Source organism: Montipora foliosa, chromosome 1 (genome assembly GCF_036669935.1).
Source record: "Montipora foliosa isolate CH-2021 chromosome 1, ASM3666993v2, whole genome shotgun sequence".
Taxonomy (NCBI): Eukaryota; Metazoa; Cnidaria; class Anthozoa; order Scleractinia; family Acroporidae; genus Montipora; species Montipora foliosa.
The window spans coordinates 51304366-51328070 of record NC_090869.1 but is presented as its reverse complement, the minus strand read 5'-3'; the positions used below and the strand labels follow the sequence as shown (position 1 = coordinate 51328070).

The 23705-nt window shown below is 39.7% G+C and overlaps 2 protein-coding genes across 10 annotated transcripts in view; one reads left to right on the top strand and one right to left on the bottom strand.

The window, feature by feature from the left end:
• Positions 1 to 12255, top strand: part of LOC138000684 (soluble guanylate cyclase 88E-like) — a 40712-nt gene extending 28457 nt beyond the window's left edge. For all 9 annotated transcript variants that reach the window (XM_068847260.1, XM_068847329.1, XM_068847288.1 and 6 more), the window contains exons 3-10: positions 332 to 741; positions 1936 to 2065; positions 3596 to 3742; positions 4979 to 5125; positions 6484 to 6643; positions 7991 to 8100; positions 8553 to 8642; positions 10789 to 12255. In XM_068847260.1, the coding sequence (XP_068703361.1) occupies positions 332 to 741; positions 1936 to 2065; positions 3596 to 3742; positions 4979 to 5125; positions 6484 to 6643; positions 7991 to 8100; positions 8553 to 8642; positions 10789 to 10875 (1281 nt within the window). In that variant the 3' untranslated portion in view covers positions 10876 to 12255. The remainder of the gene's footprint in view (positions 1 to 331; positions 742 to 1935; positions 2066 to 3595; positions 3743 to 4978; positions 5126 to 6483; positions 6644 to 7990; positions 8101 to 8552; positions 8643 to 10788) is intronic.
• A 1369-nt stretch (positions 12256 to 13624) lies between these two features.
• On the bottom strand, positions 13625 to 21977 carry LOC137978845 (uncharacterized). The gene is made up of 4 exons (XM_068825956.1): positions 21866 to 21977; positions 17260 to 17311; positions 16828 to 16945; positions 13625 to 14570 (listed from the first exon to the last, which is right to left on the bottom strand). The coding sequence occupies exons 3-4, from the start codon at positions 16937 to 16939 to the stop codon at positions 13963 to 13965; spliced, it is 720 nt and encodes a 239-aa protein (XP_068682057.1). The 5' UTR covers positions 16940 to 16945; positions 17260 to 17311; positions 21866 to 21977; the 3' UTR covers positions 13625 to 13962.
• Between the last annotated feature and the right edge of the window lie 1728 nt (positions 21978 to 23705).

Genomic DNA, 23705 nt, shown 5'->3' with positions numbered 1-23705 from the left:
TCATTTCTTTTGTTAGCGTAGCTGAAAATGTTGGACCGTTTGCACAGCTCCTCCAACATTGCTAGGACCATGCGCATTACGTATGGTCTCCATGGAGAAAGCCCTGCCTTTATAAGTTTTCAAAGTCTTATGGGTCGTATCATTCCCGTAGTACACTGCACGTCCTTACGTTTTTGGGAGTTGTTGCATCTGTTTGCGATTCTTTCTGAACTGATTGCTGCTCAGTTCTTTAACCGACTGGACCACGCCGCTCCCTCGATGTCTCAATACGTGCATAATAGACTTATCGGTCTTTAAATGGTTTTGTTTTGTTTCATTACATTTTTTATAGATCAAAACATGGAACGTTATCTGCGAGCTGGTCGCAAAACTACCCTGTTTGCGAACAAATGGCCTGAAAAAACTCCCTCTCAGGCCAATGAGATCACTGGACAGAGCACAGTTCCTTTCGTCTCTTTCCAGAGTGGCAGATAATCATCAAGAGGACACGTCGAAAACGAAATCGAGTATTTTAGCCATTATGGATGAAATTGAATGTCATAATAACAACTCCGTGCCATTCAAGCCAATTGCTAGGAAACATAGTGAAGTGCAGACCGTGACGCGAAAAGGCCCTTCGCTGCCCAGCTTGCATGCTGGCAAGGATTTCTACCCTGACAAAACCATTAGACAGCTGCATTTGAGAGGAAACGTGAAATATCTTAAGAAGAACGATTTGGTTCTGTTTATCTGCTCACCAATGTAAGGGCGATGAGTGAATCAGAGTGTTTGACGACTTTCAATTACTTAGTAACAGAGTTAACTGAATAGAGGGTAATGTGAAGTGCTAGATTTCTATGCCATATGAACCATGTGAGCGTTAACCCTACTGATGGAAATGGGCCCACACAAGGACAGAGAAAAACTCTGACCAGGGTGGGAATTGAACCCACGACCCTCGGGTTAGATCTCCGCCGCTCTACCGACTGAGCTACAAGGTCAGACGGGAGCAGGCCGTGGGAACCGAAGATGTAGTTTTTCGCTTTCCTTGTGTGGGCCCATTTCCATCAGTAGGGCTAACGCTCACATGGTTCATATGGGATAGAAATCTAGCACTTCACATTACCCTCTATTCAGTTAACTCTGTTTAAAATATAAGTGCTACACGGCCAACGTTTGTATAAAACGTAACCTTTTCAATTACTTAGTAAGCCTTACTTAGTGAGTTCAGAGTGGATATCGTGACTGCCCCAGGGAAGGGTAAATATCGCTATGCCACGGAAGTTTAGCTGTTTGGATAGGGATTTATCCAGTGGATAGCGCTGTCCACTCTCAAGAAACAACTAAGAAATATACTAAATATCATGATCCCAAGGAAGCTTTTATATCGGATGATGGGCGAAGTAAGAGGTGCAGTGGCAATCAAGGTAGCCTTTCAAGTTGATGCTACACCGATTTAAAAGTGAATGTAGTTTAAAAAATGTTTCGACATTGTTGTGTAGTGGCTTCGTGAGTGATGATCCAATGTTATCACAAGAGTCCTTTTATATGATACCAATTTGCAATAACTTTGGATTACCCCTGACGAAGCACCTCTGATAGATAGGAGTGTCCAAACATTGGGTCTTTGACATGTAACTTTTTAAGCTACTTTCAGATTTCGTCAAACCATAGTGGCGCATCAAAAAATGTCTGATTCCTAACCGCGTTGCAATGTAAAACTTAACTCTTGTCAAATGATGGCTTTAAGACAAACGTTGTGGCGCATTGTGTGAATAAACTAATGGAGTTTCATCACTAGGCAGCAGTGACCTTCACTTATATATATATATATATATATAAGCATGTTAACATTTAACTTGCTGGTAAATTGAAACGTGGTTTTGTGGCTCCAAACCAGTTTTGCTTGTGTTGTGCCTTTCTATGTTCTTATTTATATTACTCCTACTCCCGTAGGATAGCAAGCTTAGATGAGATGGCTCTCGCCGGAATGTACATGAGTGATTTGGGGTTGTATGATTCATCACAAGAAATGGTTCTCTCTGGAATCCAGTCTCTTCCACAGCTTGAGTATGCGCGTGACCAGGTATGGATTTGAAACTAAAATAGTATGGGTTTTTTTTAAGTTAAAAAAAAAACCCTTATAGCAGCCATCAATGAAGGCATAAACAAATGCAACACCAAAGTAACTTTGTCTTAGAAGAGAAAATGATCGAAAAATCAGTAACAATAAACGAGAAAGGAATGGCGTCACTGGCGAAACGGTTAAGTTTGAAAGAAAAATTTTCTAAGAATCTACTTGTGACCCGGAAAGTACAGAACATTAGTATCTGAAAATAACGTTAAGCATTCAAAGACACACCCTACGAGCAGAACCTCCTTTTGTCGTTTTCTTTAGTGAGGAAGATAAAAGGAGGCTCTACCTGAATCGCGTCAACTCTCTGAAGCCGCCGCGGCCCTAACGTCTGGACTAGTCAATCTTGTTTTCTGTTGTCAATCTGTTTTTTTCCGGTGCGAGCATCCGTTTAATGATAAAACCGATGATTATAGTTGAGCCCGCTGTACCATGAAAAATCTAGATGGCGGCGAGATCTGCAAAGCACCAGTTATTCTCGACAAGTATTAGGCCTGGGTTCGAAAGTGTATCCTGGCAACATGCAGCACATGCTCAATAAAGATCTCACGCAGAGTCTTCATCAAGAACGCCAAAAGAAAGGCTCTGCTAGCAGGGTGTCTAAAACAATGATAATTGACAATTTAGCTTTCTGTTAATTGTTATGAAGGAAGAAATAAGAATAAAACCTTAGCTATAGACAGGTCTGAATGGGGAGATAAATTTAAAACGCGTCTGGCGTTTTGACGAACTGAAGGGCTTTTTTCCTCACACTGCCATTTTATTGTTAATTAGTTTGAAAAACTGCAGAATACTCGGTCACTATTGTGTTCTTGCAGCGGCATCGTTTGAATGACGAGGCATATAACAATACACGGCATTCATCACAGGTACCCCAAGCTAACAATGTAATTTGAGCATCACGATCAGTTAAAATTATAAGCGTTTGTATGAGAATTTGCAAACGTGTTCAGCAGTCGAAATAAAGAACATGAATCGAGCAAATTATATTTGTAGATAACATTTAAATTCTTAAAGCCGCCCTCATCGTCCGGCTTTCTTAAGCTCTCTCTGATATCAAACGGACTTACTATTTGTTAAGAGAGATTTCATCCCGAGAAGAACCTCACCCCGGGTTGAGTTTCGTCCTGGTGTCTGGTCATTTGGCTGGAACTGTTTTCATGCTCCCTGAATAAATTGTGTTCATCCCGGGATGATTTCATCCTGGAGTAAAAATCCGTACACTTTTTCATCCCTGGCCGCGACCACATATTTCTGAGCCTCATAAATTCCTACGTCTCATCTTTACCGCAACGAGTTTAGCCCAAATCGGCGCCGGCCATGTTTGTTTCTCGATGGTAACCTCTGACCAAAAAGCACCTGTATAGCAGCCAATTTTAATTTTCGTCCCGAGGCGAAACTGCTCACTGTTCATCCGGCATATAAACAAAAATGAATTTCATCATCTCCTGATTAATACTTTATGCTCAAACCTTAACGTAGCTTTTAGATCGAGGAAAAAGTTTGGAAGAAAGCTTGCAGAAACTGGAACAGGAAAGACAAAGAAGTGAGCAGTTGTTGTGTCGAATGATGCCAAAAGCTGTTGCTGATCGACTGAAAGACGGACAGAAAGCCATTGAAACATGCGAGGTATAATTTCCAATGATTTTCTTCTAACGATGAAGTGATATATGAAATGGATCTGATATGAACTGCGGATATAAAATCAATTGAAGCTGTGATCTTCGCAGTTATGAACGCAATTTTTGCAATTGCTTAAAGAAGCCTGAAAAATTTAGGACTTCAACGGAGGTTGAATCCGTGACCTCGCGATACCGGTGCGACGCTCTAACCAACTGAGCTATGACTGAAGCCACTGACGTTGGGAGCTGGTCATTTGTGGGTTCTAATGTTCCCGTGGAGGAATGAATCAACGATGAAATGATATATGAAATGGATCATATATGAACTGCGGATATGAAATCAAGTGAAGCTGTGATCTTCACAGCTATGAACGCAATTTTTGCAATTACGTAAAGAAGCCATCTAGCAGGAGATGGAAATTGGATTAAAAGGGAGGGGAGTTGCCTTCAAAATTTAGAACGACGGGGGGGTTTGAAGTAAGGCGATCGATAAATTGTTTCATTTTGAGCCAGTAAAGCCCTGTCGAAATAGTATTAACGGAGCTCCGCGCGCGCGCGCGGAGCACCATAGTTAAGAAAATATGGTAACCCATCGATGTGAGAAAAATTGGTTTTATTATTCATCTTTCTATCTACCATATTATTATTTTTTTCGCAGCCCATGCGAATTCAGATTGGTGTAAAGTTGTTCAAGCAATCGTACATCTCGTTCAATTTTTTGAGCGGCATTTCTGTTTTCTTGTTTTAAAATAAATTCCTCAACCGAGCAAACAGAAGCGAACCTTCCCTCGGCCATTTTTCAAAGCGCGCGGTTTTTGTGCAACGGCTGTCACATGACGTTCCATTCGAGGATACGTTCATTCATCACTAGTGAAATTTCGTCGTACGCGTTGCTGATTGGACAAACAATATTTCTTCACAGTGAAATTTTGTCGTTCGTGTTCATGATGGGCTAAATTTAGAATCAGTACGAATTTTATGCACTATGATTTTCGTGGATAAATCTCAGTACCTTTGAAATAAATCTCAGTATTTATATGATAAAAATAGAGAGCAACATCTCACTGAAAAGAGAGACAATTTGGAATAAGAGAAGTTTCCTGCTTTTAAGACAAGAAGCACCCTGCAGCTGCCGTTTGCCGTTTCACGTAAAGGCGATACTAAATCTCCCTACTTAAGAAATGCAAGGGTACATCGAACTCAGATTTTCTATTATGATTTATTTATTTAGTTTATTTGTTAGTTTTTTGACAGCGTCACCATTATGTTCAGTTATTTGGATGGATTTGACAGGATTTGTACCAAGGTCACACCCATGGAGGTTGTTTCTCTTGTGAACAAAATGTTTTTGACTTTTGATACCCTGAGCGAGAAGCATGACGTTTACAAGGTAATGAAAACGAGTCACCATGACAACCAAACCACTAAGTGTTCTCATCAGGTGCGTTTCAGGTTACAGTTCTTATACACGTCGCCAAATTTTCAAGGAAAACCCTACATGAGATAATTTTGGCGATGCCTTCATTTCTGGCCTTAAATGCCATCTCAAGAGCATTCTTTTTCAAGATCGTTTTTAATCTTTCTGCGGTGTATGATCGTTTTACAAACAAGTCCAGGTGCCACAACCAGTGTCAAAATTCTTGTGACACCTTAACTAAATAACAAAGCAATATATAAAAAATGATCTCTCTTGTTTAAAATTTGCTATGCGATATAACACGTCAAAACGTAGACAATAGCGATACTCACCGTTACGTCACCTATTTGCATTAATGTGCAAACCAGAAATTTATTGGCTGTCGAAACAAAGGATTCTTTCGTTCTGTGGTTGGCAAAATTTAAATAACAAAAGAATTGTTTATAAACAGTGAAGTTTCCTATGTAATGAATTTCCCTGTGTACATTTTTAAGTTTCGACCGAACTGCTTTCGTCAAGATGTAAAAGAACATCACATAATTTCATTTTTTTTGTGCAATGAGAGTAAGGTTAGTTCTACCCTGGGTGCCAGAGACTTTTCTAGCGCGGTTTCCGGTTTTCAGTCGCGGCTTCGCCGCTCGTGGCTTCGGCCTACGGCCGAAGCTGTGTCGGCCTTTGGCCGACACCGAAAATTCCCGCCGCACGCGAGAAAAACCTCTGGTGCCCAGGGTAGGTTAGTTCTGACAATCGTGAAATCTTATAAGAATGGGAAGCAAATGAGGATTGAAATCTCTTCGTTGCCCAAATTGGATACTGTGTCTCGAGTATTTTTGCAATTGATTGTAGCATTTTTTTAATAACAAGATTTGAGGGAAGCGATGAAAAACACCGTCCGTATCAAGCTCAAAAGTAGAACAGTGTGTGCCAAAAACTAAACCGGTCGGTATTACATTTTTTACCGATTAAAACCATTAAACAGTACCTGGCTGCAGCATTTGTTTAGGTGTCACAAAAAAGGAGAATTGACACGGCTGCAGAGCGGAAATAGAACCGAATGAATAAGGCGGTTTTTGCAAAGAAACGGTGATTTCCCTGCCTTATGCGCTTATTATCCTGTCGTGTAGCGGAAAAGGGCGCACTCTATGAGCTTCTATGTAAGCCGTCAAGGGAACCATTAATATTTTATTCACTCCATTCCCGTCTTGAATGTGGCCCTTTTCGTCACTCTCCTTACACGTATTGGTCTCCTAACTTTGAAATACAATCTAAATCTCCCAATTACAACTCTCTTACTTAAAAAAATCTTAGACTGTGATTGTCTTTGCTCTTAGTTCGAGACCCTCGGGGACGCTCAGTATATGGTGGTTAATGGTGTACCCGTGAGGAAGGACCATCATGTTGAGCCCGTTGCTGCAATGGCCCTGGACATTCTGGAATTGATGGATGAGCTAAAAGATCCTTCCACAGGAAAGCCTTTGACAATTACTATAGGTAAACTTTCATTCTCGCAACGAGTATAATAATATACTTAGTTGACCGCTTCTCCTGGGGGCTTTCCAGGGCAAGTAAATGGCTCTCGACATCATAAGGCGCCTCTGGCAGTCGCTGTATGGTCCATGTCTGGTGTCGGAGCACAGAACCACAGCCAGATGTAATTCAGCTGTGAGTCGGTTGTGATGACGGACTGAGGAAAACCGTAGTGCCCGGAGAAAAACCTTCGACTCAGTTTGAGATAACTCAGACCACATTCGATCGCAGGAGTCGGAGCCGGGCATGGTTTATGACCAATGTGGCAGGGTGTACAACACAGGGTATTCCCGGACGGTCAACCATCCAGGTATTTTACCCCATTCAAAAGAACTTGACTTCGGTGGACAAACAGGAGCAGGTGCTTTTCTTTGGGCAAGCAGTAAACTAAATGGTCTGTCTGAAAAGGTAACCCAAAATTCTCAACTGGGATATCCGAAAGGAAAATAAGTGTTTTATCGCTTTCCAACACCCACCCTTCATTTGTATACCTTTCCCAACCACTCTTAGTAAATTTGAAACCTCCACTTTGCAACTGCAACTTGCTGATCCCAACTGATGGAATTTCTCATTCAGCATTTTTTACTGACCATTTGAACAACCTGGGAACGCACCGGTTACTTCTTTTAAGGTGATTCCCGGGTAAAAGAACCCGTCATAGATTTCCGATGAAACTTGGTATGATGACATTACAGTACAAGGAGATGTTAAAAAGGTAATAAAAAGAGGGGGTCACCGTGCTTGTTTTTATGCCACGATGCTGACAAATATGGTTATTTAGGTGACTTTTGGTTATCTCAGTGCACAACAAACAAGATCGATTATTTTTCAATGCGGCGTGCTATATCACACAGAGTTCGACTTTCTTTGATTGCTTATTCATCTACGTCCCAGAAAAAAAGGGCTTCAAATACCCTGCATTATTAATTGATATTTTTATCCTTTAAAGGAAACATAATTTGGACTTGCTCTGCTGGGCCCGTTACGTCTCTATCTGTAGCATTTATTTCATTTGCCAAAAAAGTAGCTATAGATTTCTGCCAAATTTTTTCTCAGTTATTGCGGATATTGTTCTCATTGAATTTATAAAATAAAAAGTGGGGGTCACCGTGCTCGTTTAAGAGAAAAGGAGCTTTTATCTCGCTATCGAGCTTAGTTTGAGGGAAATCCCTTATGTTTTGTACGCGCGCGCGCTCATGTGCGCGTGCTGATGACGCAAAAATCGTGCGCAGTAGGAATGCGCAATGCAAAACCAGGGAATCACCTTAAGTGTAGAGCAAATGGTGAAGCAAATGGCTTTTTTAATTTTAGGAATGCATATGGGTCCTGTTGCAGCGGGTCTTGTTGGAGAAAAGATGCCACAGTATTGCTTATTTGGAGATAGCGTAAACATGGCTGCGAGACTGAGAACAACATCCTTGGTAGGTTTAAAAAACAAACGGAAAGGCTAGGTTGCCTTCTTATGTAATATATATTAACGAAATTCGCTAGTTTGAGGTGGCAAGTTCTAGAGTCGTCCTTGTAAAAATGTAATCATGGTTTTGATCGTAAAAGAGGTATAGATCGTCATAGCTCTATGATAGGCATATCATTCGTTGTCGTATTGTAGATTCAGTGTTTCACCTCAACAAGAGCTTTGGACAACAGCACTGTTGATGTCCTGGCCAAAATATTGGTGGTAGCAAAGTTCTCTCTTATAATTAGCAGGAGGTGGAAATCGGATTAAAATGAAGAGGAGTTGCCTGCATAATTTAGAATGACGGGGGGATTTGAAGTAATGCGATCGATAAAGTGTTTCAATTTGAACCAGTGAAGCCTCGTTGAAATATTATTTATTCATCTTTCTATCTATCATTTTCCTTTTTTTTCGCAGCCCATGCGAATTCAGATCAGTGAAAGTTGTAAGCAATCGTTAAAGGGAAGCGAATTCCTTACAGAATTTCGTGGACTTATAGAGCTTAAGGTATGTCATTTTTTTAAAAGTAGGAGTGGATATTTATGTTTTTCTTTCAAGCAAATCTAGTAGTCTTTGTTAAAGATATAAAAATTGCGAAGAAGTAAAATATTTGTTTTGTAAGGTAACGACGCGGTGAAGTTGTACTTTTTTCGCATGGCAAAGCAACACGTGATGACGATTTCATTATGGTATCATCTAAGTAAATTTGCGTAACAAAATGCGGCTGCGGTTGAAGTTAATGGGCCATTTCCGAGTTGCTGTTTGTCTCGGTTTCGAAGTGAGTCTTGGTGCTCAACTATTGTAAGGGAAATGAGTTTGATTTGCATAAGAATACGCAACTCATTTCCATTTGAATGGTTGTGCGCCAGGACTCGCTTTGAAACTGAGGCATGCAGCAACTCGGAAATGGGCTATTGTGTTTAACGTTTGGTGCTGCAGGGCACAAAGCGTTTTAGAGTGAAGCTTGTGTGAAGCACGTTTGCTATTTCGTTTTGCTATTTTTTGGAAAGCACTTGATCTAAGAAGCGCACGTGACCACTTTAACGAAGAGGACACACTGTTGCCAGGCAATATGCACCCGTACCAGAAAACACAACTAACTTCAATAAAGCACTTCGTTGCCAACTTGTAAAGATATTCCAACGTCTTTCACGGAAAGGCTGTGCGAATACTGACCTAACTAGCATTAATCAAGGGTTAGAGAGGTGCGTTCGATTCCTGTTTTGTCATCGACAAGGCATTTGAAAGTAGTTAGTTGTATATTTTCGGGAAAATCATTATATTTTAATTTGTACCCTTTTCTAGTATTTGCTTGGTGATAAAGGTTTCATACTATAAGTATTTTGACTGTTATCTTGTCGCTAATAATTTTATTAAAAACAATTATGAAATGCAATATCAGTTTTGTGGAATATTAGTAGCCTTCCTAGCTGGATAGCCAAAAAGGCGTTTACAGCGCGGGGTATTGCCGGATGGTCACCCTTCCAGGTATTAACCCCGTCCAAGAAGACTTTACTTTCCCTGGTCAAGCCGTAACAATATCACATGAGATCCAGGTTATTTATGCCAGAACAAGATTACGTCCAAACGCTGAAATCGTATGGCATCACTATCGATACCCGAGGGATATCCCTCGACTAGAATGCGTTCTTCTTGAATGCAATAAGCAAAACAATTAATATCTTGACAAACTATATTTCGGTGTACTCCTAGCAATGGAACCTTTGATGTATATAAGGCTGTAACTTTAAACTAAGGTCATCATTTATTAGTTGTTCTACCCTAGACAAAGGCTCCTGTCTTTTGGAGGCACCTAATTAGAGTGTTTCCCCCATTTTTCAGTGATTTCTGACGCGAAGTATAGACATTTACTACCTACTTGAACCCGATTTACCGGATCATCTCTGAGCTTGAATCGTTTCCTTCGGATTAATAAAAGTGGGATGCCTGTGAACTAACTTGATAGCTAAGTGCACTTCCACTATAAACAAAGTATTTACAATTACAGTTACATTTAATGATGCCTTGAAAATTTGAAATTTTACAATAAATTTATGAGATCATTAGCTTATTTACCACCCAAAAAAAGGCCTAAAATTGGACATTTGCCAGTGACTAAGTTTAACGATATCTTTTACCCTTTGAAGTCAATGCCTTTCGATGCTTTTTTGTGACCAAACTCGAATGTTAATGAAACGAAATATAAACAATGACGTCAGAAAAGATTCCCTTATATTGTGGAGAAGAGGGAAGATAGCGTTTTTGCGCGGCGGACGGCAACCGGAAACAAACATTTCGCAAGCCAGGGCAGTAGTGTCTTCTCCCACATTATAAACCTAATCATCTCTAATGGAGGAAAGATACTTAGCAACATAAAGGTGATAGTGACAGGACCGGATAAATAGGAAAACAGCTCACTTCCGGTTGCCGTCCGCGGCTCAAAAACATCTTGTGCTTAAACTCCCTAATGTGCCAACCAGAACCTCATTAGCTGTGGAAAAAAAGGGTCTTTTGTTCCTGTGATTGGCAAATTTGAATAGCGAAAGCAATGTTTGTGTGCAGATATCTTTCCTATACAAAAGGTAGCTCTGGGAGTAGATGTTAAAACACAGCTCAAAGTTATCGTTTATTTTTTCAACCTCCTCTTTCTTAGGGAAGAGGAAAAACGCGAACATACTGGTTGACAGGGAGGAGACATGCGTCCCCAATACAAGTATCACCAGCTTTAGCTGCCAGCTGACATATAGAGGTGTTTGTTATCGTGCTACCTAAGACGTCGCTTACATGGCTACCCAGGCTGTGTGGGAAATCAATCACTTGGAGTACCTGAACTGCATATATTCAGTGAAACACTGGAAAAAGAACTGTTCGTTCACTAAATTATTTCCAGGGGCGTGCAATTTCACGCAAAACGTTTTGGATATAAGACTGGCTTCAAACAAGGTATCAGCACGAGTTAGTATAAGATTGTGTCCAAAAGAAAGTCGATGCAGGGAAACCACTTGACTCCTACTTTGATTCAAGTTACCGTGTTTACAAAAGAGTAACATTGTTTTTGGTTCAGAGACGAACTTGATTCTTGAAAAAGCCTTTGTAAAGTTAATTAATTTACTTATGTGGGCTCTTTTTAATTTGGGCAAAACTTTCATTGTCGTCCTTCAAACTTTCGATTCGAATCCGGTGAATCCAGGCAAGGAAAACCGATCGAAAAGTGTTAGGGGTAGTTCTTTGCCTTGCTTCTCCTATGGTCTGTTCGTTCTGAAGTAATCGTACAAACGCAGCCGTGAGAGCAGAAACCAATGGGAATGCAAAGCTCAACCGACGACAAAAGAAAAACGAATCTTTTAGTTCTGGACGCACTTCTTGAACACTCGTTGTAGAATGAAAACTGACGCAAGCACAAATGAAAATCCATGCTGGTTGCGTCACTTTACCACTCTCGTCCCATAAGCAGTCAGCACCATGGAACACGACGACGGCTGATTCTTAATCAGGAAGTCCGCGAACTATGGATATCTAGGGATATCGTAGGACCACGATGTTTCTTCAGTCCGTCCTAGGGTGTGAATGTCTTTGCGCTTAATTTACTTTATGCTTTTTATTCCTTACATTCGATTAAGCTCAGTATTTAAGAATCTGTCTTCCTTTTGATCGTTTCTGCTTATTGTTCTACCGGGATTTAAAAAAGGATAATAGCGTTTTTAAGAAATTCATTTCGTGTCTAAGAGCATGTATTTAGTTGATTGTAACCTGCTGGATTGTAAAGAGTTCGTTTCAATTGTATATTTATAAACCACGCGTTCTATGTGGGCATGCTGTGATATATGGAACACGGTACATTAGTACTAGTACTGTTATCTAGAATACTGTTATCTAGAATCTTTATTGGCCTGACCAGAACTGGGTATTTAATGCGACTCAGGTGAAAGCTTATTACCTCTCTGTAAGTGACATGAAGACGATCCAAATTTGCTGACCAAAAAGACAAGGGTTCTCGTAAAGACCCCGTTTTTTTCTGAAAGTAAATAACCACTCCATTGCGAAACAACAACAACAACAACAAACATCTGATACATGAAAATAAAACAAAGAACAAATTTACAAACAAATCTTTGTCAAGTTTTTTTACCGAGTATCGACAGTTACTGAAATATCGAAGGGACGGAATCAAGTTGTAAAATGATTACAACGAAGCCAAAAAGAAAACACGAAACTTTCTTCGAAAAACGTAAGAATGGCCGGTATATACATTAGAAGCAGCTTCTAGCATTTTGTTTTCGATTTGGGTGCATGACAAGCCAGATATAAGAACTACACATCATGATTTGAATTGCGGGGTATAGACGAAAGAGAGAAATGATCCTCGCACCTCACCTTTTTGGACAATTTAAGCAATTGTCTCTTATATACACCTGATGAATTCAGAGTGCTCATTGGTTTAAACCCGGTTGAAGCCACCGAATTTTTTAAAGGTGTCTATAACAGGGCTTTCGTTTGAGGCCGGAGGCCCGACGTTTCATCTGGTGGTAACCCATTCCAGGTCTGGTACTTTGATGCCAATATTTGAGGGGTTTATAATTTTGTTTTGCTTACTTTAACTCCAGCCTTGCCTGGGAAAATGATTCTTGGGTTCCCGAAACACTGGAAAAACAGGGTTTCTTAGTGTTCCCAGGCCCCTTGTAGGTAGCTCGCGCCTTCGGCGTTTGCATGGCGCCTTGCGGGGCCAAACGTGTCAGCGTTTATCGTCCTTATCCGAGAAGACTAGAGAGTCAGTCTAAACAATTGCAGTTTTCATTAGAAAGACGACACTTCTAAACTGACCCCGAGTGTTGGTCCGGCTTCCGGAATTTTGATTCGGCGACCTCTCGCACAGTGGTCCCATACTCCTTCTGAGCCAACCTGTCGGAGGTATGAAATAAAAGACCCCAACCCCCCCCCCCTTCCCCCCGGGAATCGTGCACGGGATATTCAACAAGTGGTAATTTTCTTAATTAGAGAACAAATAACCTGAAACACTCTTGGTATATCTTTGTTAATCTTTCAATTTGGTCGGGTTAGGTAAAGACATCAATCACCAAGCAAGCTATGTCATGACTTGGTTCAAAAGTAAGTAATCAGGGGTGGGCCGAGGGAGTTTCATTTTTTTACTTTTGCAGACAGCTGCATCGCATAGTATTCATTGCTTCCAAAACTACTAAATCAGTCTTCGGCTATAAACGAATTTGTTTTTTAAACTCAATCCTTGGCTCGGCAATCACATAAGGCGAGAAAAAAATCCAAAAAGAAGGTTTTAGTTATAAATCCTTGTAATGGACACATCAGGCCCCAGCTGTTTAAAGGGTTGATAGGGCTATCAACTGGATAACTCAATTGGTTTAGCGATTCATCCAGTGGATAGCGTTATCCACCTTTCATTTTAAACAACCGAGGCCAGGGTCATACCACAAATGTGTTTCTTCAAAGCAAACATAAAAGCTCATTACACGCGATAAAGTCAATCAATATTTATTTGGTGAACTGCAAACTATACAATGCAATAAAATGTATAATTTAAAATGGTCAGTCTCAGAGATTAATTGAAAAAAACCTCTTGATGCTTCTTATTTTATGTTAACTTATGATGTCGAAAGTGTAAAGTATATCAAAGGGGGTAATGCCAGAAATGCGCTAAAATTAATCCTACTTAATTCCTTTTGAAATAACGCTTTGTCAGGTATTGTCATACTATCATGTTATCACAATATAATCGGTCTGTTATGTTGGTTGTCGTCTACCTGGTCCTAACAGTAACTAAACATTCTTTATCAAAAACCAAAAAATATATGAATTAATAGCGCCCTTTCGCTGCCAGATTAGTCTCACGTCGTTGTTCACCTCCTGAGGGGATCAGACCGGGAACTTCAGCTTTGCAACCAGGTTGTTTGCACCACGTCACGTGATATTTCTGTTTTCTGTTGCATTCTCGTTTGGTGTCGCGCACTTCAAGGCAACCATTGGTTAGCTGGTCAAGAAACTCTTTGTTGACGCATTTCCGAGCAAAGAATTTTTCATCTTGGAATGCTATACAGAAATTTGCTTTTGGGCAAGTTGTATTCGATAAAGCGGCGTCGCAAGATTCCTGTGTGGAATTCTGGCAAGTCGGGCACCAGAAATCGCTCACCATTTCTGCTTTGCACCCTGGTTCACCGCACCAAGACACGCGGTACTTTCTGTTTTGAGAGCATGCTGTCATGTTGTAGCCAACTTTCTTGCAACCCCTGGTGAGCGATTCACGAAATTTTGTGTTGGCACATATACGTGCAAAAGTGCCCTTCGCGGAAAGAGCAACGCATGAATCTGCGCTAGGACAGATCGTTATGCTCGGAGTATTATCACAGGCCTCTTGAGTGACGTTCTTGCACGTGGGGCACCAAAAGTCCTTTCTGACTTGTGTCCCTGCAATCACACTCAAATATTAGCGAGATTTATAAGCAGAGGTCTCGATAGCTTTTCAAAGTACCGGAGTTGATCATGAAAGAACCAGATATGCTTATTTTTTGTTGAGCCTTCAAGGAGGTCTTAGTCCCCTAACTTACTATTAATAAAACTCTGATGATGACGAATTGCCAAGACCCTTGTTTGCGAATCCGAGATCGAAACCAAAACATGCAAGACTCCACACCGAAATAAATGCAATATAAACGAGACTTCGAGACTCTTCACAAAGGTTGTCGAGATTTCGAGATCGGATGAAAAGTTTGGAAGTGCCAAGATTTTGGAGGTACCATTCGCCACCCCTAATACATAACTGTTTGCATTCTTGAGATTGGATTGGAGGGAAAAAAGAATACGAAATACGAAAATAATTGCGTGAATGAAATGCCAAAATAAGGCGATGTGACTTCTTGTTAGTTTGAAGGATTTATGGCGCGTGATTGTCTTATGTTTCTTGAGCCTATGGCTTCCTGAGAAACCCAAGTCCGTAAAAAAAACAGAAAGGCAAAAAAAAAAAAAAAATAAAAATTGGGAAGAAATCTACAACTTGAATTGGAAGAGTGGAAGTGGAAGAGACGTTAAGTATGTATGTATGTACTCTGCTCACAGGCAGGGTAGGTCCCCGGGGGCCTCGAGTCAAACGCCGGAAAACCCTGTTTATAAGCAAACGGGAAACAGTGTGAAACTTGTTTCATTACAGCTCACCTCTTATCACGATCTACAGATATCATGCAACGTAGCGAAAGAGAGAGTTTTTTTAAAATTAAACAGCAACCTGTTCCTTTGCCGTTTTGTCGTTTCACGTTAACGCGATCAGTCTCTCTGATAAGTCTCTCTGATCGTAAAGTGATAATTACCTATCGGTCGACGCGTACATATCGTCATTTATGATATAGATACTGATGAAATACCAGTATTTCTCCTTTTACTAAAAAATCATATCTTCACCGTTCGCAGTGAACATATCATTTTTATCTTTCACATGTGAGAATATAGGATTCGTTATGGTAACGAACAGGATTAGCCGATAAAACGCGAGCTTCCTCTTCATTGTAAGATACTTTTGTGCTTCAATATAATTCTTCTCTACTACATTAACATTTTTATTACAAAATTTTACATTATCACGATTTGTTTTTCATAACTTTCACATCTTGTTTCATGTTACACAATATGCGTGTATTAGCGGTTGGTGACCACTTTTTCATCATTTCGAAAATGAGTAAAACAAGTTGTTTTAAATCTAGACATTTCATCAATATCTATATAATAAACAGAACATTACGTGGCCGCTTGGGGATACGAATTTTATCTTCTCGTGCTCTTAATAAACCCACGCCCTTTTCTGCATCTTATGTTCTTATTAAAAGTCTCAGAAAAATTTCTAGTCTTAGCAAACACGCTCTAAACTTCAGCTCAGAAATCTTTCTGACCTTGATTAATTTACCTAGCAGTTTTCAAATGACTGTCGAAAGTAATTACGCGATTGCAATTTCTACGCTTAGTGATTGGCATAAAAATCTAGCAACAGTTTATCAACCAATGAGAAGGAAAACCAAAACCAATCGCGATTTGCACGGGCGATTTTTCCCGCGCTTTGAGCAAGTTAATCGCGATTTGCACGCGCGATTTTTCCCGCGCTTTGAACAAGTTAGGGCCGATTTACACGATACGATTTTGTCGCATACGACAAGCTCACGACAGGCCTACGACATGACTTACGATTGTCGCAGCGTTTTAAAACATGTTTTAAAATGCTACGACATTTTTTCTGACGTACACAACAATCGTAAATCATGTCGTGGGCCTGTCGTAAGCCGTTGTCGCACGCGACAAAGTCGTACCGTGTAAATCGGCCCTTACACGGACTAGCTTGCTACGATTTTGGATTGGTTCATTGTGCTTTTCGCACCCACTGTGATTGGTCGAAGTAATTGCCGTGTCATTAGTTTTACAATTGAAAAACACTTTCTTAAGTATTCACTTCATAAAGGCAATTTCTCGGGTTTCAGTGCCCACCGAGGAAGCCCCACAGTCTCTTTAGAAACTGACTAATCCCTTCAATCCCCTAAAAATACCTAACGCTTGGGCCAAGTTTGATTTTCACATATAAACTGAATACAGAAAGCGTACTGTCCTGAGATGATACCTCTGAGATGTGGAGCGGTAAAGGCTAAACTGAAGTGAAATTTAATATTCGATGGGGACGTTACTTTACCTTTCACTTGACTTTTCTGTACTTTTTCTAGTACTCTGGGTGCTTTGAATGCCACAGAAAGGACGACAATTGCGGAAAGGATGACCAAAGGATTCAAAGGGAGTAACGCCATTCTAAGCTGATTGAAGAAAAAAGAAAAATAACAAATGTATAAATAAATAAGTACTAAGTGTTTAAGTGTGTTCAAACAAGCCATCATCACAAAATTCTTATTAACCTTTTTTTTTTCAATTTCTCTTTATAGTCGCACACAGAGTTTATTCTGGTTTTCCTTGGTAATAACTCGATAATTGGCTTAGGTTCCCTAGTGATGACTTATGTATGTTCCCAGTTTACTTATTAACAGCAGAGGTCTACGTTCTAAATAAGGCATACCTTACATTTTTGTATAAACGAGGTCAGAATGTAATGACAAATAATATTTTTTCTTACCAAAACGATGTTACTTCACTGAAGGTATCTTCGTCGTCACTTCAGTCAAAGACTAGAGAAGATGAAAATAAATTAATTAGAGACCAGTGTTAGCGCAGTGGTTAAAACAATCTCCTCCTACCAATGTGGTGCGTGGTTGCGTTCCAGACGAGCTCAGCTCGGTGTTAAATGCAAATGTATCAGTCAATTTGTTGGTTGAGTATACTCTGCTCTAAGTTTTTCCCCGGTTACTCCCGCTTTCCTCTTCCCTCAAAAACAAACATTTGATTTATTTTTACGGTCCCCAATTAGTGCCTTAGCGCTAAAGAACTTGACAATTGGGTTACACTACAATGGGCATTTTATGATAAATTTAGAAAACTCTGTCATTCTTCTGATTCTTGCTCTATTTAGCGATTAGGCTAAGAACTAGTTTACCTAAATGGTATGAGCTTGCTGCCGAGGGAAAGGGAGATGTTCAATTAAGCTTGCGATGATTTAACAACAGTTCGTGCGTGGAATTGAAGGGAAATTATATTATGTCTGGACCCCTAACTGGACCTCCTTCTGGACCTCACTCGAGAGATGAAAGAAAACAATAAATGGTTTTGACAGTGATGTCATCAAATTCCAAACTCAAAATCGCAAGGTCTTCTGAATTTTATCTAAAGTAGGTTGAAGATGACCTAGAAATAAACATTTTTCAAGTTTCCAGTTCCGTGACGTCTTTCGTTTCGAAAATACAGAATTTCCGAATTGTCATCTCGCGTAACACCATGATACTAAGCTATTTGATTGAAAAAACCCCTATGAATCTCAGCTGTTTGAGCCTTTCAAGTACATTAGGAGATGTGTTCATATACGTTTATATTATCTCATGAGCGGATCATGAGCTCTTTCATCGCAAAGTGAACTCCAGATTACCGTCCGCCATATTGGTGGACCACATGGCGTCTCCTTACAAAAACACTAGAAAGTTGCGTGAAACGCTTCGACAAATAACTCAGAAACGATGAACGTACCGCACAGACCTGTGAATTGGGACTTTGGTTAAAATACTTTTTTCCAACAACAATCCAAGTTCTTGGCCTTTTTCATTGAACGATTTCTAATTTATTTTTTTGTTGGATGGCGGCGAAAATAATCAATATTTTGAGGATACGAAGCGAAATGAAGAACACAGCATGCCCTAGTATCACACCGCGCTTCTTATTTCCTCCATTCGCGCATAACCACAATTTCTTGCGTTTTGAAGAAAAATGTGTGCTCCCAATTAGAGAGCTGCCTCGTTCGATCGCTTTAGGCTCACTCACTGCGGCAGCAATAAAATTGTGCGACCTCCACTGGAAAGATCTCCGCGTATCGCCCTCCAGCCCTTGATTTTATTTATTTAACAGAGATGGTATGCATAGTTTTGAGGGATATGTTATTTGCATTTCACTTAATAGCTTTAGCGTTACCGTGACAGTAACTAATCAAGTTCAGGTTGTTGCTGTTGTTAAATATTTTTTTCAAACATCAACTGGTTGTGAACGCTGGAAAAAATGTTTATGACTTCCCCAAAGTTTGTCTTTTCTTATAAGAACGTCCCGGCTGCAATTAAAGGAAAGGTTTCATGTCTCTACGCACGTCAGCTCATTTAATTCCACTGTTATTGAAACAATCGAAAGCACTGATGCAGGAAATGGAACAGTGCCATAGAAGTGGAATTACTCGTTGGAATTACTTTTGCAATCATTTCCTTTTTGTTATGAACCTACTGCATGCAAATAGGTAACTCGTGCTTTATGACAACTCGTGCGTAGAATAAAATGTTCGGCCCGTACAATAAATTCGATGGTCAAAACTAAATTTGATATTTCTATGTAAACCTGCAGTATCTTCCACCAAATTTGGGCCTCGGTCATTGATTGTACTTGCTTCAATGCTCTCTCTGTGATTAATGAACATCATCTGGTTTAGTAAGAAACCGTAAAATTTACTATTGCTAGCGCCAGAGCTTTGACATGCCTGTCTCTCTAAACAAAATTCTAAGAACATATCCGGGGCTGAGAGTCAGTTAAATCTTGCTCATTTGCATTTTTTTGGTTTTGAGAGAAGTGTAGAAAGGTTAAAAAAATGTAAGGCTGTGTTAACCAGTCCTTGATCACTGGATCGTTTTTAGCCTGATCGTTAAGAACTTTTTTACGGGCAAAATTCCAACTTCGATCGGTCCTGGTTTTTAAATTATACGCGTCCTTCCGGTCCTGAGGTCTTGAATGTGTCCACCAGTTGTTGTCGATCACAGTTGCGTTGATTGAACACGAGCCTTTGAGAAGTCGGAAGTCCGCCATTGGGACCCTGCTGTGTGCTTTTTCTTTTTTTTTGCCAAGTTTAGGACATCTGACTGCTTCTTCGAGTTATGCACTTGGCATTGGCTCAACCGTAGTCGAGTCTTTGATCATATCAAACGAACGAATCCACGTTGATAAATTACTACACAATTGAAACTCTTAATTTGAAATCCACACTCTTGTTTTTATTACAACGTGTAATTCGGGCTTAAAAACGTTCTTAACATATTCTTAAAGTTATGTGCTACCACGTTCGACTACAAACTGAGTTGTTTTTCAGTGTATAGGACAACAAGGAAACAGCATTGTTAATGTTAAAAAACAACCTTAATTCAGTAAGTATTGGAGTTCATTGACCTGTTAGAGTACTGAGTACAGTTTTTGAATAATAGGCCCTTTGCATGACTGCGACAAAAAGTGGTCGTGGAACAAAATAGATACCACGAATGGGAAGAGCGAGATGAAATTAGTAAGAATGTCAATTTTGAGGCCACTGACGTATAAAGGGGCTCTGTCACGTTATTGTAGGGTGTTTAGAAGAAATCTTTAGTTCAGAGTCATGGAATTCCTTTACTAACAAAATTATCGTTACACCACAAACAAAATGATTCATAGTGAAACCGATTTATCTAGGTGATTTGCCATAAAATTGAAAAACGTCGGACCGACTTTTTTTTTCAAGATTACCCAAAAGCAACCCGTCTCAATCTTGTCCATTAGTGTTCATCCGTGCGTCTCTTCCCATTTGCTGTATTTCGTTTATGTTGCTCAACAGTTTTAAGCGGTTATTGCAATGTCTCATTCTACTTTTTGGGCATTTTGGGTGTCATGAAGTTACATCATTTTGCTTGACACAGCCCTTTTCATCGCATGACTTTAGAGTAGTTTGAAAGTTTGAAAAATGTAAAAGAATTCTGTGCTGGATGGCAAAGCTGTTTTCCATATAAATCTTAGTTAACCTTTAAAGCATTAAAATCACCGTAAAATCTATCATCTAAATGTCAGTGGCCTCAAAATTGACATTCTTACTAATTTTATCACGCTCTTTCCATTTCTGTCATCTTTTTCGTACCACGACCATTTTGACTCGGTCATGTGGTTCCCCTTAAGTCATCCTAGAAGCAGAACAGTGGTGTCAACTGCGTTCAAAGGGCTTTTCCGTGCCGAGGGAAGACCGGCTCTTAAAAAGAACTTGTGTTTTCTGTTTTTCCGATTAAACCTAGCGTCTGCAAGTACTTGCCGGGTCTTTTGATGCCTCAATAACAACACCATCGTTAGCGTCATTAGCATTTTACACCCTCAACAAAAGTGCTTTACTTCTTTTTTACTGGAACATCTGCATGCAATAACGATAACCTCGAACACCGAGAATACGGGGGCTGAGGTATTGTGTAATACCTTACATCAGATGGATGAGTCCTAAGAAATTTAACGTGATAGCTTGTTTATCATTTGGCTGAGGACACGGTGTGGACTTTGGTCAAAGTTGTGCGACCTCCACCGGAAAGATCCCTGAGTATTCTTTTGCCGATTGCCCTCAGGCAAGGGAATTTTTTTTCTTTTCTGTTTTTTTCTCTTTTTCAGCAAACAATATTGACAAACATTGTTTGACGGAGGAAGGCAAATGCCAGACATCAATTTCTGGTTTTTGGTAAGGAGTTTTTTGAAATCTCGTTCTTTCATCTGCTCTACTACATCAAGAATTAAAGATGCTGATGTATTGAGTCAGATATTTTACTTCTCATAAACGTAATCAAAAAGGCATCATTTTTAAACAAGATAATACTTGTTTTTAGTTCCAGTTTCGAACTTTTGTACAAAAACTGAGATGAAATTCTTTAAGTTCCCTGAACTAGTGTATCCTTAATTTCCATTGAGTTACACTATAAACAATAACCACAAAACACAGAAACACAAGGTCGATAGAATAAATTAGAAGAGAGAATTTGATTTCGTAGGTGTGGCAGTGCTGTAGCTTTCGCGTTAGCCAATGTGTGCAAATTAAAAGGCCCTCGCCAAACGAGCTTTCTGCTATTCTTCGAACAAAAACATAGACAGAAAAAAATCGTTTCATTTCCACATTTCAAATGTATGTATCTATGACTTTCATTTACTATCTACTATCTATCATTAACAGACGCAATATTCGCTCATTCTAAAAAAATCGAAATGAACTTTGAAAAATTGCTCAGTCTGCCAATCAGGATTTTCACTATGCAAGGGCAGCCCTTCAGGCAAAAGCACTACGTATCTCAAAATGAATTAGGGTACATAACAATAGTTCTAATACTTACTGGTCGTTTTGCAAAGTACTATCAGCGAAGATATGGCTAATACATCAGAGGCATGTGGCAGCGCTCGAGTTTTAACTCGTGCATGTGTCGAGGATGAATGTTCAACCTCGACGCATGCCAATTAATTAGCTGAAAACGATCCCTGGGCAACAATAAAAGTCAAAATGCGTGAAGAATGTTTACTAGTAAACAAATCATCTAATGGGAAAACAAGATGGTAAAGAGTTGCTATCTTTGAGAAAGTACGAGTCATTAAAATTGTTGGCAGCTTTCTTGAAACAAGGCCCCCCTCCCTATTGTTATGTGTAAAATACTTCTGCGAATCCGCGATAAGTATCTGAGATTGATAATTACAGGAAACACAATCACTCAAGTTTTTTTGTCAATTCATCATGCTGAGCCCGGCGCGTGAAGCCTTGCAGTAGCCAAACTCGATCAAACCAGTCAATACATTATTTGTAGCAGTAGTATAGAGATAGTAGTTTCATAATCGAGCACAAGTTGCTAAGACCGTGATATACGTAATACAGAAAATTGCTTTATGTTAGTGGCTTCTTCTATAATGAGTGTGAGTTTATATCAGTAATACGGAATGGAAGGGTGTGATTCGGTTTGAGAAGAGTTCATGAATTCGTTGTAACAAATGTAGATCAGACTTGAAATGCCAAGTACGAGCACAAAAAAGGGTGTTAATTCTCAGAACTCGTTTCTGTAAAATTATATGACGAAATAGGCTAGGTTTAAGTTAACACTTAGTTAAAGAAGTTGAGTGTTTAATTACTAAAACTGGTGATGAGCAGGTAATGTGAAGGAGTTTTAGGTGATCTACAACGTTTTCGACGAAACAATAGCCTTCTACTTGGTCATTCTATTCAGGCTCTGGTCTATTAACAGTTGGTGCTACTTAATCGCTCTCAACCTGGCATAGCCGACAAACCTCGGGTGATCTCTCAAGGCTTGAACTGCTCCACACTATGCATGTGGCTGCAGTCTCCTTATCGCATGTGTATAGGGACGCTTCAGTGTGTACTTACCGTTTGAAATTCGACTATAAGCATACATTAACATAATTTATAAGTGGCGGGAAGGGATCACGTGAAGAGAGGAACATTGCCTTGTGATTTGTGATTTTCATTCATGTTCGGAAACGTGTAGATGGTTTTCGAGTTCAGAGTGTAAAATTCGTGATTCAGTGCATAGAATTGGACTAATTTAATTTAGAGCAAAACTAGAGGCCCTTATTAATTAATAGTACGCCGTAAATATACGATGTTACTCTTCATTCTCACTTTGTTATAGATTACATTGCATAAAAACTCCTCACTATCTACTCGTGGTCCGTGGATACTCAAACGTAATTTATTTAAAGTCGCAGAAATTGACAAAAGAAGATTTCAGCAGTCCATCATTTTACCTTTGTCACGACGACTAATCAAGTCTGCATGATCAAAGTAAAGTAAGTTGTTCCATCTCCAGCCATAAGATAACCATGTCACACTTTTCTTATGGCACTGGTCTATTCCTGGTATGGCATTGCAAACGTGCTTTGCACTGCCATCTCATTGCCAAAATGTTCTTATTTCTCGTTCTTGCTGATGTCGTTGTTGTTGTTGTTGTTGATTTTTTCCTCCGTCTCCTTCCCTCCTCTTCCTTTGGTTTGTGTTTCTTAATTCTGCATTTTTTTGTCCCTTGTCGCTATTGTTGTTATTGTTTTTCCTCTTTCAAAGTGAGTAAGTGTGCTTAACTCCTAGTTTACGGTAGTTGCTTGTACTTGTAAGAATGGATGAGTACATTCATTTTAGTTACTTATAAATTAACTTGTAATAATTGTTGGTTCAAT

Coding starts and splice junctions, on each gene's coding strand:
- LOC137978845 (XM_068825956.1), bottom strand. CDS start 16,939: ATGGCGTTACTCCCTTTGAATCCTTTGGTCATCCTTTCCGCAATTGTC. Junction 14,571..16,827: donor ACAGAAAAGTCAAGTGAAAG/GTAAAGTAACGT, acceptor GTGTGATTGCAG/GGACACAAGTCAGAAAGGAC.